The sequence below is a fragment of the Melopsittacus undulatus genome, chromosome 1, assembly GCF_012275295.1.
Source record: "Melopsittacus undulatus isolate bMelUnd1 chromosome 1, bMelUnd1.mat.Z, whole genome shotgun sequence".
Lineage (NCBI taxonomy): Eukaryota > Metazoa > Chordata > Aves > Psittaciformes > Psittaculidae > Melopsittacus > Melopsittacus undulatus.
The window spans coordinates 34264934-34286573 of NC_047527.1; the positions used below are offsets into that span (position 1 = coordinate 34264934).

Consider the following 21640-nt stretch of genomic DNA (forward strand, 5'->3'; position numbering starts at 1 on the left):
CAAAGCCCATATGGGTTAACTGTTAATTGAATGCTCAGACCAAAAGCTTTGGTGCTGCATGTTTAAATGTATCCTCCTTTATTTGCTCACATAACATAAAGCTAAGAGGGATGTATTCTGAAGTACTTCTACAATCCACAGTCATGCTTGCATCTTAAGGAAGTTTGCAAGAGAAGTTCTTACTGATACTGAAATTTTTGCTTATCCTCATCAGGTAGCAGTACTGTAGTATTTGGCTTAGGCTTCAGATAACATACAGCAGATATCTTGGAAAGAATGCTGCAGCTGGGTTGTCACTGTCACAAGAGATAAGGGGGGGAGGGAAACCAGTCAGCAGAACTGATTCATTTAGGCACTTCCTCAGAGAAACTTTAAAGTCCTTTGGAATACCATGGAGCTGAGTTGAAGAGGTAAAAGTCTGGTTCCTGTTCCCTGGATCATGTGTGGACTGAACTAAACTGGTGTCACACAAAAAAATGAAAGCCGTTTTGGGAGTAGACTAAAGCTGCTTCACTGCTCATTGCCTCCTCTCAGCTTCTGTTACTCTCCATTTAATCCCTTGGGTTCCTGGCTGCATGGGCATCACTTCTCTGAAGATGCACTGCTGGGTGTGGGGAAAGAGCCTCTCTCTTTTTTTCCTCCCAGTTTTTCTTGCCTTGTGCATGTCCATTTTGCCATGTGTTTTCTTGGAATCAGTCTCCTTATGCTGCACAGAGGAGCAAACAGGCTCTAGGTTTAGCAGAACCAGCTTCTGGACCAGGTCTCTTACTTCATAGTCAGGCAGATAGATAGCAACTTCTTCCATTATTTTTGCTTGCTTGTTTGTTTGGGGTGGGAGATTTGGTTTGTTTTCATATGCCAATTTCATGATTTTGCAAGGTGTGCACCTTTCAGTGCTTTTACACTGGTTTGATATAAGTAAGATTAGATGCTCAGTCTGAAACGTGTCTTTTGCTATTACAGACAAGACTATAAGAACTGGGATGGATGCAGAAAGATTAAGCTATGTCATCAGAAGGGAATATTTACTTTCTGTTTATTTTGTTATTAATATGTTATTAATCGTGTTTCTCTCCCTCATTCTCTTTCTCTCCCTATGTGCCTTTTTTTTTCTTTAGGCCCTAGATGGGTTCTTCTTTGTAGTGAACCCAGAAGGTAATGTTGTGTTTGTTTCTGAGAATGTGACACAGTACCTGAGGTACAACCAAGAAGAGCTAATGAACACAAGCATATATAGCATCCTGCATGTAGGGGACCACAATGAATTCGTCAAAATCCTGCTGCCAAAATCTTTAGGTATATATCTTTTCCTCATATCATACCATTACTTGTTTAACTTTGGTTTCATAATTCAGCATTTCAGTAACCTAAGTTAATGTCCTTTCACTACTTACAGTTTCATCATATACACTATTTATTTTTAATGTATATATAGGCCATATGAATGATTAATATTATTCTCAAAAGCATCCTCTGCTCTCTTCAGATTCTTATTTGTTAAAATCACTCTCAGTAACTTATGTTAGCTGATATTTTTAATGGATCTCCAGAGTGAATCATTGAAAGGCAGCATTTAGCTATGTGAACTCTGATAGTTCTCTGTCTAGGCTGGTTATGCTAAGAATGGTCCAAGATAGTGGGAATATAAAAGAAAAATTAGAAAACTCCTTATGCTAGAATTTTTTTAATGTTTTTAGTCTAACCAGTATTTACCCTTGACTTTCAAATATGTTTTTGTTAATTGCAACCATTTTTATATTCATATTAGTATTGGGTTTAAGGTTATTGGTTTTTGAAGGAGGTAAAAAAAAAGAGAAAGTCAATACTGGGTGCCTCAGTTACAGGAGTTTAAAAAGTATTATGCATTTCACTTTAGCATTTATGACTTTACTTCTAAACCCTGAAGAATCAAAAATCAAAAAACCAAACCCCATAAATTACTGCCTCTATTGCATGTTATGATTGAAGAAGGCAAGTGAAGGGTATTTTAAATATGACCCCTGCTATTTCCTTATGTGGTGTTACATTAATTCACTCTGATGTCCAGTACCTATATTTGTGCATCTCAGGATTTTGTTTCCTTTTTTACTTGCCTTAAGCACTGTGTCAGGCTTCAGTTCTATCCATCTCTGCACCCAGGTCATTCTGATCCCTTCAGTCTTTCCTGTTGTAGCTGAGACTATATTTTAATATATTCCTGGTTGTATTGCTTCCTGGGTTTATAAATGCATATTAGTTTTAATTTCTATTTCAAATCTGGGCACAGATTTTTAAGCAATGCTGCCATTTCTTTTGTATTAAGCACTTTTAAATTCACTGGGCAGATCCTACGTCTCACCTTATTTCTTCCAGGAACAAAAATAAACTTCATTCAGTAGGCTTTTCACTGTACTGTATAACTTACGCACACACCAATATCTAGACTTTTATCCTGCTTTTCTACTGTGTTATAAAGTCACTTGAAAAAAAAACATGATACATGAACAAATTAACAGTGTTCTTAACATTTGTTAGCTTTATAAATGACCTTGTTATGTGCTGTTCTGGGCTCTAATATTAATAATAGGTTATTGTTGTTGTTAAATTAACTTGTTTCCCAACCAGTCTGCAAAACACCTTGATTAATTTCCTGTGGATAAGCATCAGAAATGCTTGCTACCAGGTTTTATCTCACTATATGATCTTTGCTTTGCTTAGTGAACGGGGGATCTTGGTCTGGTGACACTCCTAGGCGTAATAGCCATACCTTTAATTGTCGAATGCTGGTAAAACCTCTTGCTGATGCTGAAGAAGGCCATGATAACCAGGAAGCACATCAAAAATATGAAACTATGCAGTGCTTTGCTGTTTCTCAACCAAATTCATTCAAGGAGGACGGTGAAGGTAATTACTGTATTCAATTTGTCTTAGTATTTTCTCTTTCTGTGCTGTTGTGGGTCAGCAGTTTTGGTTCAGTTGATAAAGTGAGGTAGAGTTTTTAAAGTGGCTTCTAAATCCTGAAATTTGAAGAGTTTTTAGGAATTTTCCTTTTTCATTTAAGTGTAGAAGTGTGCTTTCATCTTGGATTATGAGTGTATACAATTGCATGCACCTATTTGTTAAAACAATACAACTGAATTTGGGAGAAACTGCATTTACCTTAAGGGAATGTCCTAGTTTTGTACCATTGCAATTGTAAGAAGCATGTAGCTGACTGGGAGGAAAGTTTCAATGGGCAATTTTTCAAGTTCTTAGAATTTGAAGACAATTGTGGTTTACCATTTCCTTTACCATTTACTACTTCAGCAGGTAAATTTCCTCAGATTGTATTTTAACTATTCAGATAAGTAAAAATGGTTTATTATGAAGCTGCTTTCTCAAGGGACAGCAAGCATTTGGGGCATGTTTAAGAAATGTGGCTTAGAAGGTATGAAATGGTGAGTGTTTAAGAAATGTGCTCTCTGTGCATGCTGTATATTCTTCTTTTTACTTATTTTCTGAGTGGTTGCTGTAGAGGTATATGCATAAACACGTGCCAATAATTATGGGCTGTGGTGGAATTCTTGATAATTTGTCTTCTAAAAAAGAAAACAAATCCACATCTCCTGTGTTGTTTAATTTTGTGTGAAACAATGAGGATGTAAAACCATTTAGTTCTGTCTATCCTTTTATTGGCACAAAATCTAATTTTTTGGTCCAAAAAGATTTTAAGTACTTTTTTTTAATATTTCTTAATTCGTTTTGAAAACAGAATCTTCCTCTTGTGTGCAAATTACTGAAGTAACATTTTTCTTTAAGATTTGCAGTCTTGCTTGATTTGTGTTGCAAGAAGAGCTCCAATGAAGGAAAGACCACTTCTTCCTTCATCAGAGAGCTTTACTACTCGCCAGGATCTACAAGGTATTGTGAAATAGGAGATCTTCATTGTGGTTTGGGTTTTTTAATCTCAAAGGGGAAATTGCTGTAACAAATGTTTTATTTTATATCAGGCAAAATAACTTCACTGGACACAAGTACCATGCGAGCAGCTATGAAACCTGGCTGGGAGGATTTGGTGAGAAGATGTATTCAGAGGTTCCATTCACAGCACGAGGGAGAAATATCTTTTGCCAAGAGGCATCACCAGGAAGGTTAGGATTCATATTTTTAGCACTTTCTATATTTAAACTGTTTTTCATTTGTATCTTTTTGTTGTGTTCGCTTTGTTATGTTTACATGGAACAATCAAGGGCTACCGACAGTATTTTTTTCACTCTGATTTGCCTGACAGGCTGATGGCTCTCTCTAGAGCAGTTTTGTACCTGTTTGTTTTAGCCTGCTTCTTATAACTGTGCCATATTGGAGGATACTTTAAATGTTAAAATTTTTGCAGTAGTTTTAGAAAGAAAGACCTTTACATGTTCCTTATCAAAACATTAAATATTTGTTATTCTTCACAACCTCAGCTCACACATGGCAGCTCATTGACCTGTATTTATTTTCTCTACAAAAATGGACTTCTGCTGCCATATTTCCTGTGAGAAACACACTGTGTTTCTGTGTGTTGGGGCACGTGTACTATGTGATGCAGCATTCATACTATCTGGAAACATACATTGTTGTACTGTATCTAGCTGAAACAGAAATAAGTGTTATAGGATACACAACAAGCACATCTACTAGTCAAGATTGTGGTAGGTAAGATGTAGGAGAGTACCTGCACTGTGAAAGGCGCCCCATAAGATTTCTGTGGTAGTGACTTTGTGGGAATTTTTCTTCTCATAAAAGCCTGATACTGCTAATTCTAGTAACACAGATCAAAATTACTAAAACCAAATAACCCTTTACAGTCCACAGAAAAGTCCTTTCAAAACCAATTGGGAATAACTGAACATTTCCAGTGCAGGAGCATCATGCTTTGGGTTCATGTTTGTAGAACAGGGTTTACAGCTCACCTCTAGCAAACAGTTGCCAGGGTCATTAGTCAACACGTATGGTGGGTTGGAAACTAAATTGTAACTGGAATCTCTAATTATTCCACCAAGTACACACACATACAAAAAAGCTTTAGTCATGCAGCATTAGTTAAATATTCTTTAATATGTTCTGCTTTCATGAAACCTTCAGGTTTCATTTTGGGAATGTGGGGGCACAGAAATTCTGTGATAACAGTTTCTGTGTTATGTACAGTGGGAGTGCTGAAAGTTCACAGCCTTATGCTGTGATTTCAGACAGAACTGAAGAAGGTGGAATGAAATTAAAGCTACAGTAGGGGTTTAGAGAGCATTTTCAGGTAAGACTTGTCTGTGCCAAAGGTAATTTAGGAGTTTCTCTTATGGCATCCAGCCACTTGTTACTTCAGACCTCTTCAAATGATTCACTGCCAAATTAGCAGCTCCTACATCCAGTGCTGAAGTTTGAGTGGGTCCTCTCTAAGCTATCTGTGAAGTGATAAAAATATATGTGGAGTTTACACTATATCATTTTGCAGGGGAGGCTTAGGATCATCATGTAAACTGTAGAATTAGTGTAAATGAGGGGGCTCTTTACTTCTTGTGGAAGTGAAGAGAGTGAGTGATAAGAGGAGGAGGAAAAACCTCTGGAATTGCTTTGTGGCAAAGGATCCAGCACTAGAGAGGAGTAATGGCTGAAACGTTTCCTTCCCCTGCCCTGCAGCATGGTGAAGAAAAACAAGGCATATCTTGGGTCTTAGCATCGTTGTACTTGACTGAGGAGCCCCTTGCATTTTTTAAGTCATTATGTTTGACAATAGCAGCAAAGAAAGTAATGGTCTTCTACATGTAATTCAGAGTTCCAGTCTGGAAAAATAACCAAACCGAACCCCAGCATTAGCTTGATAAACAACAAAACCCACACAACTTTCAAGTTAACTCTCAGTATAAAGTACAAAATATATGGTAAGTTTTTATTGGCCACAGTCAGAAAAATAGCATTTCCTGAAAAGGAATACGGAAACATTCTTGTTTGCTTAAAGAATTAGTTTGGAAAATGATTTAAGTAGAGATTTCACTTGTATCCTGTTGGCATTGAGTCCTGGAATTTCCTGATGTGGTATATGCTAAAGTTAAGAGCTTCGGACCTTCTGGTGCCCAAAGGTTAAACTGAAACAATGACACACCTAACAGTGAAATTTTGCTTTGTATTGTTTCACAGTTGTAGCTTTTTGTTTTTCTTTACATTTTTATTCTGAAAAACCCCTTCTGGTTGTTTAAATTGTGCTTCCTGTTTTCTCACTGCCTAAATAATACTTTAAAACCTTGCAGAACAATATATAACAGTGGGGGGACACGGAAGGAAAGCAATCCTCACCAGTTCTGCAAGGCTGAAAATCTGGTAGCTCTGTAGAGGAGACTATTTAATAACACCACACTTGGAAAAACATGTCATTTCATTGCAAGAGGAAATATTAAAAAATGAGCAATAAAATGCAGATCAGATGATACTATTAACTGGGGGGAAGGAAAGAAAACCAAAACCACAGAAAATGTGTATATACGGAAAAACAGGAAATGAAAAAGTATTTGTAGTGCTTCATTCCTATTTTTTCCCTAAACCATTATATGAAAGTTCTGAAGATAAGTATTTCCCTCCTGCCATACCTGCAATCCTAATGTGATAGCTTTTGTACTAGGAATTGAAAATGTTCGGACTTGTTTCACTGGTGACAAAGAATGAATGGTAGAATAAATGTTTGGAGATTTGCATTTCTGTAACATGATTTTAATTTCTAATTAAAGAAATGTCATAGAGGTCTTCAGAGGTTAGAGAACTGAATTTATTCAAGTTCAGATTTACACTAAAAACGGCTGCAGAATACGTTCAGTGAAGTAAACACCAAACCTGAGGTGCAGACATATCAACACTGGGGAAGGATAGCACAGCCCCATTTTTGGTTTAAGTAATTGAATTTATCATTTGCTTGAGTTGTATATTGTTGTATTTGTTCTTTAAAAAGTAATGATTTCGTATTCCAGTTCTTCCTATTTCTGATCTTTCCCATGTAAGAGATTTATGTATTTTTTTAATTAATAAGAGTTACTGTTACAACAGAATTTCAGCAGGCAGTAAGGAAGGAAAGATACAGGCTAATGGAAATAGTGTAGAAACTAAAGGCATTTATATTAATCACTGTGATATAGATGATACAGATGAAAAAAAAATATATGAGGAACAAAAGGAGCTAGACACATGTTTGATGAAAAGTAAAAGGGGCATCAACAACTTCTTGGTCCGCTCCTGAATTACTCTGTATTTTGTAGTCTCTGTTGCTGTTGTCACGCCTTATGAGTTGTTTTTTTTTTTTTTATCACCCTATGGTAAGTGGGATCTTTCATTTTATATGCATTCCATCTATTTATTTATTCTTTTGGGTTGGTTTTGTTTTGCTCTTTAAATTAACACAGTGTCTGTGGTACCAGTGCTGACAGATTTAGAACATCAGATGTTGAGCAGCCAAGCTACCTGTGTAGTTTCTCCTTAGCTTAATCCTGTTCTTTTGCTTGTTTGCAGTGCTGAGGCAGGGACTAGCGTTTAGTCCTGTTTACCGGTTTTCCTTGTCTGATGGCACTATCGTTTCTGCCCAAACAAAAAGCAAGCTCATCCGTTCTCAGACGACCAGTGAACCTCAGCTCGTAATCTCCTTGCATATGCTTCACAGGTAATCCTGACCAGTTTATTACATCCACACACTGCAAAGGGACAGGGAAAGTACAAAGCTGCCAAATCAAATAGATTGTTTAAGGCTGGTAGGTGTTCAGTTAGATTCATAGAATAGTTAGGGTTGGAAAGGACCTTATGATCATCTAGTTCCAACCCCCTGCCATGGGCAGGGACACCTCACAATAAGCCATGCTACCCAAGGCTCTGTCCAGCCTGACCTTGAATGCCACCAGGGATGAAGCATTCACAACCTCCCTGGGCAACCCATTCCAGTACCTCACCACCCTAACAGTAAGAAATTTCTTCCTTATAGCCAATCTAAACCTCCCCTGTTTAAGTTTTAACCCGTTACCACTTGTCCTGTCACTACAGTCGCTAATGAAGAGTCCCTCCTCAGCATCCCGAAAGGCCCCAAGAGTTGTCTTGGAACTGACAGCATGAAAACAAAGTAATTTTTTTAAATCAATGCTTACAGCAAGAAAAGGCTATAAGGTCATTTCAGGACTTAAAAATGGCATGCTGGATTTTCACATCAAGATGTTCAATTAAACATACAAAATTTCCTTTAATCTTATGTTCTTAATTTGGGTATTTTAATTTCCTGTATTTTACATAGTAGACACAAGAAATTTTCTAAGTGTAATTAAATCTAAAAAACTTTGAAGGATTAAATTCCTGTAGTTCACAGTCAGTCATATGTTGGGCCTGGGTCTTCTTTAAAAAGAAGTTATGATTACTAGAACTGCAGTTTAGGCAGATGCATATTTTAACTCCTTGTCTGTCTCCATTCCTTGTCTTTTCTGGTGGCTGGAATAGCGGCTTTCATATGTCCAATCCTGAGAAATGCCACCACTATTAACTTTTCTTTAAGAAAGCACAGACAATAACATATTTGAAGTCAAGGACAAGTAATCACTGACTTCAGAACTTCAATAAAATTTGAATTAATCATTGCATGTCCTGGTGTATTTGTAATAGATTTTTTGTTTCAGGATTTATTTGCTGATTATACTGAAAATGCTGTTTCCCTGTATCCACAATATCACTTTTTTGTAAGGAGAAAAACAGCTGTAAAAGTAATTAAAACTGAAACTATTTTACAGAGATGGTAGATTTAGAAAATGACTGAGTAAAAACTGTCTGAAATTTATTTTCGTTGGATTGCTGAATATACTTGATATTTCACAAAGTACTAGATTTTTAATTTTAAAAAAGCACCACTAATGTAAAAATGGTATTTGCCAATATACTTGGGTTGTTGTTTTTTCAGCAGAACACTGGTACTATTGCATTTGTAATAATGTTCTTAAAATCCACCTCTCTCTTTATAGTTAGTGTTGTTTGCCTTTGCCTTTACACCTAAGGTAACAAATTTAGAGTAACAAGCTCCACTACCCTGTGTGCTTCAGTTCTTCCTCTTTTCATGCCTTAGAAAAATTCAAAGGTTTGTCTGAACTTATCGTGTGCAAATCAGAATGGGTTTTGTCTCATCAAAAGTACATATGAAGAATGTTTATTCTTCGTATTTGGTTTTGGAAGTCCAGAGTTTATTTAATTTTTCTCAAAATGTCAGTGTTTTTTCCTCCTAATTTACTTGACTCTGTCTCTTTTGTAGCTTTTGACATTTGGGAATATGTCTGATTTTCCTGATTTAAGTTTTAGCACAGAAGTAGAAAGCATATCGCATCCTCCCATAACCTAATTGAAATCTACTGAGGAAAAGAGAAGTGACCATCAAGTGTCTTCACAAGAGCTTTTTCTGTGTGTGTGTCTCCTCTATTTCCTCCGTCTTACAGTCTCCATCTCTAAAATATGTGGGTTTTCTGTTTCTTCTCCTCTTTTCCTAAATTCCTGTGCCGGACTGGATTGCTAACAGACTGTTCCCATTCTGAAGCAATATCCAGTAGTTCTCTTGGCTCACATGCTGTTTTGGAGCAGTATTGAAGTACTCTGGCAGTGTAGAAATGTGACTTTTTCAACTTTCTTTTCACTATGAACTTGGTGGGCAAATAGCCCACTCCAGCCTTGTGGTGGGGCTAACTCATAGAAATTCAAAACTCCAGCAAACAGCTGTCCACAGCTGTCTTGTAAAACATGGATTTGTTTGGGTCATATGCTTCAAATGAGATTTCTGTCAGTTCTAGAAGTTAGCTCTTGCTGAATTGTAGAGAAGAGATACACATTAAAGGGAGGAAGTCTGAAATTGTAGCCTACCTGCATTTCTAATGACTGTCATTTAAATGAGGTATAATTTTGTTTTCCCACTCTTCCACTGATCTGTTAATGAACCACTGAAAAGCCATTCTGTTAATGTGCAGCCATGTTGAGCATTGCGTATCACTTTTGTCAAATTGTTGATTTGTTTTTAATTGTAGGTTTGTTGTGTTATTTTAAAGCGAGGTTTGGGGTTTTGCTTCTTTTTCTGTAAGGTAATTGCAAGTTGGCCACTGTCATTTTAGCTAATGGGTTGTTTTTCTTCCCCTTGCCACATAGAGAGCAGAATGTCTGTGGAATGAATCAGGATTTGACTGGACAAGGAATGGGGAAGATATTGAACCCAATTAGCTCCAGCAGCCCTGCCCATCAGGCCATGTGCAGTGGGAACCCAGGTCAGGATATGACCATCAGTAGCAATATAAATTTTGCCATAAATGGCCCGAAGGAACAAATGGGCATGCCAGCAGGCAGGTTTGGTGGTTCAGGAGGAATGAACCATGTGTCGAGCATACAAGCATCCACTCCTCAGGGTAGTAACTATGCACTAAAAATGAATAGCCCCTCACAAAGTAGCCCTGGCATGAACCCAGGGCAGCCAAACTCTATGCTTTCCCCAAGGCATCGTGTGAGCCCTGGAGTGGCAGGAAGTCCTCGCATCCCACCCAGTCAGTTCTCCCCTGCAGGGAGCTTACATTCACCCGTGGGAGTCTGCAGCAGCACAGGAAATAGCCATAACTACACCAACAGTTCCCTGAACGCACTTCAGGCCCTCAGCGAGGGCCATGGCGTTTCTCTGGGATCGTCGTTGGCTTCACCTGACCTAAAAATGGGAAATTTACAAAATTCCCCTGTGAATATGAATCCTCCCCAGCTAAGCAAGATGGGAAGCCTGGACTCTAAAGACTGCTTTGGACTATATGGGGAGCAATCAGAAGGTACAACTGGACAAACAGAGAGCAGCTGCCATTCAGGAGAACAGAAAGATAATAGCGATAGCAACATGCCACCGGTTGCCAGTGGCGAGAGACCTGATGGACAGAATAAACTGCATGATGGAAAAAGCCAGACAAAGCTCTTGCAATTGCTGACCACCAAATCGGATCAGATGGAGCCTTCACCTTTGTCCAGTACCATGGGAGATGTTAGCAAGGACTCCACGGGAGGGTTGCCTGGGTCTAGTTCGGCACATGGAACCTCACTCAAGGAGAAGCATAAAATTTTGCACAGACTATTGCAGGACAGTAGCTCTCCTGTAGATTTGGCCAAGCTCACAGCAGAGGCCACAGGCAAAGAACTGAGCCAGGAGTCCAGTAGCACAGCTCCTGGTTCAGAGCTGACTGTTAAACAGGAGCCAGCGAGTCCTAAGAAGAATAATAATGCACTACTTCGCTACTTGCTAGATAAAGATGATACTAAAGATATTGGTTTACCAGACATACCCCCAAAACTGGAGCGGTTGGACAGTAAGACAGACACTTCCGGTAGCACAAAGTTAATACCTATGAGAACGGAAAAGGAAGAGATAAGCTTTGAGCCTAATGAACAGGTAAGCAAATCTTTATATTACGTGTGAGTGAGATGTTCTAAACCTGCATTCCTGCCATCTGACATCCTGTGAGAGTAATTTCTTGACACTCCAGTAGGCTGTTACCTGTCTTTTGAAATCCAGTCTTCACTCAGTTTCCCAGTTGGTGTTACTAAGTTGTGATAATCACTCTGTCTAGAAGAACAGAACCTTCCTGGAAGGAGATGGATTACACAGAGACTGAACACTGGGGAACCTTTCCCAGATGGTAGTCAGAGGAGAAAATACTTTGATTAATGCTCTCTTACTGACAGCTTTTCCTATAGGCTGTTGTTGTATTGCTGTGGGCTAGATGGGCTCCTGACCTAGCCTAGCATAACAACTACACTTCTCCAATATAAGTCAGGTCCATGCTCAAGGAAGGGAGTTGTTTCAAAGAATCGATACCAGCTTTGTGTTACTGATCTTTGCGCTGTGCTTGATCTGCAAATTAAAATTAAGGCAAATAAATTCTCATAGGTTTTGTGCCAATTAGGGGGGTTTGTTGTTATTTTTTTCTTTTTACCTAAAAGCATTTTATATTCAACCTCAAGTTCCCATGGATGATTAATTGTTAAGTGCAGAGATCATTTCTCCCTGTGCAAGGTTATTTACATGGAATTTTACATTCAGAATTTCTTTGTGTTCTGTGTGACTTCTCGTTGCTCTGCTGCCCAGCTTACTAATAAGCTGTATGTTGTCAGGACCTATGCTAAAAAGTGTTCTTTCACTGGCTTTCATACAAAATTTACTTTCTAAAAGCAGGTTCACATCACTCAGAATGCTCCAGTTTTCAGATCTTTGCAAGAAAAAGGGACGCAGCAAAAGCAATTTGCTACTGCAATGTTACTGTTTATTTTATTTATAAAATGGGTAATTACAATATCAATTTTAGTTTAAGGCATTTTCTTTTCTAAGGGAGTTTATAACTAGCTGGAGTTAATGATCCTTAGCTTTGTCCTACACTATCAACTCTCCCAGCTGGTCATTAATCCCTAGACAGTGTCTTGTGCATGAAGCCTTAGTTTGTAAATCATAATCAGATCTTACACTACAAATGTTCGTGACTCCCTCATTCACAGGCATATCCTTCACTTTTAAAATATTGTGTATTTTTAATGTGTGGACTGGGTTTAAACTTGTTTATTTCTGTGAATCTGTTGAGTGTCTATTACTGTGTATGTGTAAATACATCGTTTCTTATATTTTCTATTTTGTATTTTGAGACTGAGGAGGGATGAATAACATTTCCTTAGCCCTAGTCACAGCACTGGATTTTTTTTTCTTTGCCCTTTCAGCAGTCTCTAACCAGTAGACAGTTCTTTCAACAGTGGTTACAACCACAAAACATAGAAGCCAAACATGCCACTACACTGTGGATGCAGCATTGTTAAAATCTCAGTTATCCAGGCGTCTTCTAAGGTTACTTCACTACTTCTGTTTCAACAGAATTTGACAGCTATTGCCATTATGTAGGAGCAATTGTGGTTTTCAATCCTTCCCATGCTTTAGGGGGAAACCGAGCCAAATTACACTAATTTCTACAGGGATTTATCCTCAACTGTGGATGTTAGTTTAGTTCTGAATGCAGCTGCTATTTAATAGTGCCTGTAGAGGGAGGACTCACGGGTTGTTAGGCTAGGAAAACACAGCTATCGAGAAATCCACAGCTAAACTGGCAAGAGTAAGCTATTATAAAAATATCTAATAGATTTCAGTTCCTAGTTCAGATCCTACACGCATAGAAGTCAATACTGGGTTGAAGGCAGGGGTCTTTCAGTCTTCAGTTTTGGTAATTGCCAAAACAATTATGTCCATCTAAGTAGACCAAAATTATGGCCTTCAGATGGTTTATTACCCAAGAGTTAAATTTCTAAAAGAATTGAAATTTCCTCTGTCATGATCTCTGTGGAATAAACAGTCACTTAGCTTGTGGACCCATTTGCAAAGAGGTTTTGTCCCTTCTACAAGTTAGTTCTCTAGTCCAAGGGAGTCCTAAGAACTCCTTTTATCATTGATGGAAAAATAGAAAAATACTTCAGGGTTGTTTTTTTCTTATCCTCATGTGTGTCTAAAATAGGGAGAGGAAGGTGTTCCCATTGACTAGCTGTAGCCTAGGTCCTAGTTTAAACTAGCTGCCTTACTTTTTCATGACTAAAGATAGGCAAGTTGTGTCTCACCCTAAGTGTAAACATGTAACTATAAGACTAACTTTAAAGAAAGACTTCAGTGTCTCCAAGCATTGCCAACCTCAAGCATTAAAAAAGCAGGCCCCCGGTATTATGAACGTTGTAAAGTGAATAGTCTATTCACTTTTTATTTTTAGGCTTCATGTTTCTGAGGTCAGGGGAGGGATTTGAGTGGGTTGGAGTATGGACTGTGGATGTATTGCCTTTTCTTACAATTTGAAGGAGGAGATTATCTCCCAGGAAAGAGGAAACGAGAGATGCGGGAAGGTCCAGGAGTTGAGGCTGTTCAGAAAACCACAAAGTAGTGTAGGAGTTATGATGAAGTGGTAAGGGCTGAAGTGCTTAGGCTTCCTCAGCACTGAGTTAAGGAGAAGACAGCCCCACAGCTGTAACAGAAGGCTGCTGGATAATGACAGAAGCACTTTTGTTGCTCCTGTTGGTGTAAATAGTTTTAAAACCTACTTAAAATGCAGTGAAACCTGGAGCTGAGTAAACAGAAGTCCAGCGTGGAGTAAGAGAGGAAATGGTGGGGAATATAAAATAATGTAAGCATTTATCTAGCTGAAGGCCAGGCCTTTAAACAAATAACCACTTTACCTCAATTATAAAATCAGTAAAAATATTTAGCATCAAAAACTCTTCAGCTTTGGAAGATGGTCTCCCACAGGAAGTGCTCATTGCCTAAATTTAGATCAAAGCTGGAACTATTTAGTACGAGACTAGAACACAGATTCTTGTGCTAAATTCTTCCATCCTCCTGCGTCCTTCCCCCCTCCTTCTTCCGTATGTAAAAATTAGCCATGTGCTTGTTACCTATTTTGCAGGTTTATTTAAAACTTCTTTTCCCTGAGGAATGTTGTATTTTTAAGTAATTAGTCACTGAAGTGTGCAGTTTCTCTGGAAACTGCAGTGGAGTGGCAGTGGGATGGCCTCTGCAAAGGGGGATCAGGGTGTTGGGAGGTGGCAGAGCCATTACGTTTTGTCCTTTTACTTTTGGTCTGACTTTCTGAGCAGGAAATGCTTTGAAGTGCGCCACTGTACTAAAAATAGCCTTCTTCTAGGTAGTGTGTTTAAACATATACTTCTGCAGAGAGCAGCAACTGACAGGAAGCCTTTCTCAAATGGCAGAGAATATTTCCAGCACCACCATACCTTTTTCCCTTCCTTGGTGGGACGATAGTTATCAAGCTTTGTTGGGCTGATTGCTATTCCTGTTAAGGCAGCTGTGGGGGAGAGGATGAAAGAGAGATCTGCTCGGGAGGCTCAGTGGAGATCTTCCTATAGCACCAACAGTAGTAGGACTGTTGCTATCAAGCACCACAAGTGCTCATATTATTCTCCACTATTAAAAGGGAAGACAGTGGGAGCATGAGTCCTGATTTGCTACAGATCTGTTTTGTAAGGTGTTCCCTCATCAGTAAGGCTTGCCTTCTCCCACTCTCCCTGCCAGCCCACCAACTACTGCAGGGCTGCATGGTGGGAATTCATCCTGCATCTTCCTTTCACAGAATCACAGAACCCCAAGGGTTGGAAGGAACCTCGAAAGATCACCTAGTCCAACCCCCCTGCAAGAGCAGGGTAACTTAGAGTACATCACACAGGAACTTGTCCAGGCGGGCCTTGAATATCTCCAACGTAGGAGACTCCACAACCTCCCTGGGCAACCTGTTCCAGTGCTCTGTCACTTTTACAATAAAGAAGTTCTTCCTGATGTTAACGTGGAACCTCCTATGCTCCAGTTTACACCCATTGTCCCTTGTCCTACCACTGGATATCACTGAAAAAAGCCTAGCTCCATCAGCCTGACACCCATCCTTTACATATTTGTAAACACTGATGAGGTCACCCCTCAGTCTCCTCTTCTCCAAGCTAAAGAGACCCAGCTCCCTCAGCCTCTCCTCATAAGGGAGGTGTTCCACTCCCTTAATCATCTTTGTGGCTCTGCGCTGGACTCTTTCAAGCAATTCCGTGTCCTTCTTGAACTGAGGGGCCCAGAACTGGATGCAATATTCCAGATGCGGCCTCACCAAGGCAGAGTAGAGGGGGAGGAGAACCTCTCCTGCCCTACTAACCATACCCTTTCTAATGCACCCTAGGATGCCATTTGCCTTCTTGGCCACAAGGGCACATTGCTGGCTCATGGTCATCCTCCTGTTCACCAGGACCCCCAGGTCCCTTTCCCCTTCACTCCTTTCCAGCAGGTCAACCCCCAGCCTGTACTGGTACATGGGGTTGTTCTTCCCCAGATGCAAGACTCTACACTTGCTCTTGTTGAATTTCATCAAGTTTCTCCCTGCCCAACTCTCCAGCCTGTCCAGGTCTCTCTCTTTCCTGTGCACTGCTGCTTCTGCTGCCCCTCAAAAACCCCTATTGTGCTTCTGGCTGCAGCCACCTCCTGATGATGCTGGTTGGGAGCTGCCCATGTAGTAGTCAGCAGATAGCCAAATATGACAAGGACCAGCTAACAGCTCAGGGGAAGGAGAGTGAAAGTGTAGGAGGATGTCAGAGAAATATCATGCACTGAACAGTGTCAGGTATTACCTTGCTAAAGAAATATTTTGTTTAGTCATTGTTTTGCACTGCAAAACTCTTCTTCTGTAAAATTGGGTAAGGAATATTATATTCATATTACAGATGAAGAAACCAAGATGTAGAAATATGAAGTAGATTATTTTCTATGAAAGCACTTGGCATAGTGTGAAATAAAATCCTTCTAAGTGTGCTCTCCTCTTTTTCAACCAGTGGACAATATAGACAGCCTGTTTGACAGGGGCTTTGCAATGCCACAATCTCTACTAGTGCTTCTCCAGAAGTCCTCTTAAGCCTGTATCTTCTCATCTTAAAGCTCAGAAATTGTTTGAGTATTCCTCACACACTTTATCAATTCTGGTATCCTCTTGCTTTATGTGGAAACCAGTATCTTCCCTATACTAACATACTCTCTTTACACGCACCACTCATCTTCCAAAAACCTATTTCCTGATGTTCAAACTCTATTAAATTCATGAAGGCCATAAGTTTCTTCTTGAAATTCTATCAAAAACTTAAAATGGGGATTCAATTTTCTAAATCTCTTCCAATTAGAATTCTGTTTCCAAAAGTTAATAGTAGATTAGCCTGATAATATTACAGGATTTCTAGCCGATTTCTAGCCAATTTCTTGTTCATTGCAGTTACCAGGGACAAAAAGACTTTATGAATGCCCCCTCTGATTTACGTTCTTCTCCTTATAATCCTTTAATTTATTGACAGTTTGGAGCAGGGATTTGATTATGTTTTATGGTCAAATGCTTTGGCCATATTAGAGAGGTAAGTAATAAACTTGGAGTTTATATAAGGCTAAGTATAGTTTCAAGTTTTGCCCCCACCAGAAGACATCCTGTTGTAAGGAAGAAGTCCCAGGTGCTGCTGTTACACATAGTTTTAAGGGAAATGTATACATGTATGAAGTTTGGAACACAGGGTTTTAGTGCAAGCCATGGGCATTGCCTGTGTTGGAAGAGATCTCCAGAGAGTTTAGGATCTTATCCAGTCCTTTACAATCCATAGAAGCTAGACTTTAACATAGCAACTTTTGTAAACCAAACCTCATGTTGGGGTGTAACTGGTTTTCAGTAGCGCTGAAAAAACTCTGTAAGCAATTAACACTTTAATCTGCCTTACTCTACATGACAAATAAGTACTTTGAAAGTAGGTACTTTTCAAATGCAAAAATATTACTAAGCATAATTTGTCTTATGTTTTCTGGCACTTGGTGTCCAAGTTCTGTGGAGATTGTTGTAATTGCATTGCTCAGAGATAGTGAAAATATGTGCATGAGAACTTTCTTGTGATGACTGGCACTTTATCAGGCATATTTTATTTTTATAATCCATGGCAAATAATTGTTTTACAGGGAGGTTAAGGTGTGCCTTCTGTTTACAAAAAGTTCAATTTAGACCATTAACAAAATAAATACAGAATATAAAGAAAAGAAATACGCCATTAAAGTAACCAAGTAAATATTTTAATGCTAGTTTCTGCATATGGTGCCATTTTGGGGTGAGTCTGGAAAGACTTAGGCTAACATCATAGCTTGGTGTTAATTTTAAATCCATCTTTGAGCTTTGCAGCACTTGAGAACAGTCATCATATAATAAAGAAGAAATACTTGATATTGATTATGTTAAGCAAAAAGAGGGAAGGTTATGTACTGTGTTATAATACATCTGTTGTATTTGGCCTTTCTTTGCCACTTCCTGAGGAGAATTAAAAGCATCTTAGGGAGTGCAGTCTTCTGACACATTTGGATCAATATATTCTTCTCTGGTTTTATTTTGGGTTTGTGTTTTGGTTGGGTTTTTTTTTTTTTTGCATCTAATGTTTAAACAAAGAATTGCAGTAACCAGAATGTTAAAAAAAAAGGGGGTGGGGGGAATAAAAGACACAAAGTCCTGCAGCAAACCAAACAAAAATAACCCTGCAACATATAATGCTTCTGTCTGCTGTTGTCTCAAGTATGTTTAATCACGTCTTAATTCCCCCAAACAGTACAGAATCATCAGTCTATAATTTTTGATACTCTACATCAGTCTCCACTCCTGGCTTCTGCAGTGTTCCTGTACCAGATCTCCCAGTGCTGAAAATGTGGCTCCTATAAAAATTGCTCATTACTGTCTCTCAGAGTGTCTTTCTTGAATCTGCTTATCACCTGTCCACACAATAATTTAGGCTTCTTATAATCACATTTGATGGTTCTACCTTTTCTGTTGGTGTGCTGTGTTCATCCAACTGCATGTAAGTGCCTGAAGGCAGCAAGTCAGCAGGGAGATTTGTCAAGAGCAGGTAATGTTGGACCAACCATTTTCCTTTTGCAAGAGGGTAGCAGAATTTTTGTAGTAAGAGAAGCAGCGTATGCCATGTGTCTTGTTTTGAGTAAGTCTCTTTAGCCCTCTTGCTCTATGACCCTCTTACACATGGCATTCTTGTAAGCAGGTTAGAAATGTTGGTTAAGATTAAACTGTTGTGAGCAGTTAGGAAACTTTGGAAATCGTCATAGTTATTGAAGGATAGTTATTGAAGGATTCATTGTCATAATGGAGGTGCTGCAGGACCTACTGCAGGCTGGATGTAGTTCTTGGCAACCTGATCTAGTTGAAGATGTGTCTGCCCATTTCAGAGGGTTTGGACTAGATAGTCTTTGAAGGTCCCTTCCAACCCAAACTATTCTATAATTCTGTGATCTACAGCTGCTCAGTATTCTAGTCAACCTGAATGACCTGATGGGAGAATAGAGCGTATGCTCTGTAAAGCTGCATGCAATACTTGAATGTCTCCAAATGGATAGGACTTTTTCAGAGCTGTGTCTAGGGATCATAGTGAGCACAAGATGAGTGAGAGTCAGTAATGTCATGTAATTAAAAAAAATCACGGTGTACTGCAATTACATCATCCGAGTGTACTATGTGTAAATATTCCACTTAGCAGTTGTAAGCCTTTATCTTAAGTCCTGTTATGGACACAGCACTTCAGCAGAAGTGTGGGTCAACTGAAGACAGTCCACAGGAGCAACAAGAGTAATGAGAGGTTTAGAAAACAGGTTATATGCTGAAGAGATTTCAAGAAGTTGAGACTGCTTATTAACTTCAGCTTAAAACCCAAAAAGGCATGTATTTTAAATACAGAAATGGTTAGAAAAAGAAAGGGGAACACAATTTGTTCTCCAAATTCAAAATGCAACTGGGAGGAAGGGCCTAAATTTCAATGAGGGAGTTTTTGCATTGACATAAATGAAAAAAAACCACTTGAATAATGGGGATGGCAGAGGGCTGAAAGCAATCCCCTGGGGAAGCTGTGGATTTTCTGTAACTGGATGTCTTTAACAAGCAGCTATATGAACTTCTGTAGGCAATGGCATACACTGATTTTTGCCTCGAGGCTTTAAATTTCTTCCAGCCCTCTGATTCTGTGATTTTCTACCATTTTGCCAATAACACCAGCCTCCAGATAGGCCACATGCTGCCTTTTAACAGAGTAAACTCCTTCCTCTTTTGCACTGTGTGTTCTGATCTTTAAGACTAGGTGATATGGAAGGAGTAAAGAGTAATAGTGTGTTTGTCTGCAGTCAGTCATCCAAAAAAGGTATGTAGAGATGTAACCTTGAGGCATTTTGGCTACCTTTGAATAAAATAACTGGGTGTCTCCAGGAGCAGGTTACCTGTGGCAGCAGGAGTTTAGTACAGACTAACGTGCAGTGCTTCCTAGCAAGTCTGAGAGAGCCTCAGTAGGTAGGTTAAAGCCATCTCAGGTATCTCTACGTTATCCTGTGATCTGTGATGTAATTTGCTCTCAAATAAGTAACAAGGACAGAAAAACACAGGAAGAATTGTATTTCAGTTGTGTGCATGTTTGTGGTGTCCTCAGTTTCCCATCCTTTATGACTGCCTGCTCATTCTCTGCCTCTCTTACATCATTGCACATTTCCTAATGCAGACATTGATTTTGAGTGGAGTTTTTACTATAAATACTGTCATGAAATGTTTCCTGTGTAACCTGGTGGTAACTAAGACTGGACACTCCCTGTTGGTAATTATTACCCAAAAGAGTTTTATCCCATTAAAGATTTAGGATTGGAGAATATATTTGTGAAATTTCCAGATTTCAGTCAGAAAAAGGTTCTGAGGGCTTATAGAAAAACAATCTGACAAAAAAAGAAAAGGATGTGAAAATCCACATTTTTAAGGAAAACATTCAGGTCAGTGTTTAGTGTAGGATGAACTTAATTGTCTCCTTATCTTTACTTCATGATAGTCTTCTACTGAAATGAATATAACTAGATTTCTCTTTATTTCTTTTTTCTTACAATAGAGAAGTTCTTTTCAATGATTTGGAAGTCATAAGCAAAATAAATTCCTAAATCTAGTTACTAGTTGACAGGTTGTCATTTATAGAATTTAATTTAAATGTCTATTTCTTGCCAGTTAACTTATATAGAGTTATTCAGTGTTAAGGCTTTGAATATAACAAAGAAAATGTGTATGGAGAATTGTTTTAGCCATGGAGCAACTTTTACATCATATGCTTTTAATCAAGTCATAAAGAGACTAGAAATACAACGGTGCTGAAAGGAATATTGGCTATACCTACATAAACCCCCATTTCATCACTGTTGGATCTCTGTCCTGACCAGCTTAGCCCTGCTGTCTGCACTGATCACAGAGTGCATAGGGTCATCTCCCCTTTGCCCAAAGGATACAGATCATATGGATTTGTATAACCTGATGCTAGGGTGTCAGGAAAGGGGTGCCAGTGCCACACTGCACTTCCCTAATGCAAGGCAGATGCGCCCTGGGGAGCCTACACAGTCCCTTTTCAACAACTATATGAGCTGCCTCACCATCAGGCTTCTTTCAGGAAGCCTCCGAAGCCAGTGCAGTTGTAATGGTTGGGGGCTGCCTGGCTCAGCACAAGCAGGACACCAGCAGCAGGCGAGCGGTGACATGTACTATGGGTCTGTGTTTTTTTAATTGCAGCAAGGCAGTGAACTGGATAACTTGGAGGAGATTCTGGATGACCTGCAGAACAGCCAGTTACCGCAGCTTTTCCCAGACAGCCGCCCAGGCGCTCCAGCAGGCTCAGTCGACAAGCAAGCCATCATCAATGACCTCATGCAGCTCACCAGTGACAGCAGCCCCGGTGCGGCTGTGGCCACTCAGAAACCAGCAATGAGGATTTCACAGAGCAGTGAGTCCAGCTTCCTCGCATGTGTCACCAAGCTTGTGAACCCCCAGAGCAGCGTTCGGGATGCCCATGGGTTGCCTGGGCAGGAAGTGGGGCAGCTCCTTGTCCTGGTCTGGTCTTGCGTGATGGCATAGCGCCATCTGCGGTCATCCCATTTCGTAACACACGGGGAGGTTTATGTCTAATTGACACAGCAGCACCCTACGAGCCCTCTGAGGAATATTAAGGGGTACCCTCAAACTAAATGAAATGTCCCCTGCTGTGGTTATAGGTGGTGCTGCTGTTGCGAGGACATTGGCATGGAGAACATGTG

At 39.5% G+C, this 21640-nt stretch overlaps 1 protein-coding gene across 1 annotated transcript in view; it reads left to right on the forward strand.

The window, feature by feature from the left end:
• NCOA2 (nuclear receptor coactivator 2) overlaps positions 1–21640 on the forward strand; it is a 192107-nt gene that overhangs the window by 143500 nt on the left and 26967 nt on the right. Inside the window, exons 7-13 of the mRNA XM_034065672.1 lie at positions 1119–1296; positions 2698–2883; positions 3778–3879; positions 3969–4109; positions 7489–7636; positions 10132–11401; positions 21120–21330. Of these exons, the coding sequence (XP_033921563.1) occupies positions 1119–1296; positions 2698–2883; positions 3778–3879; positions 3969–4109; positions 7489–7636; positions 10132–11401; positions 21120–21330 (2236 nt within the window). The remainder of the gene's footprint in view (positions 1–1118; positions 1297–2697; positions 2884–3777; positions 3880–3968; positions 4110–7488; positions 7637–10131; positions 11402–21119; positions 21331–21640) is intronic.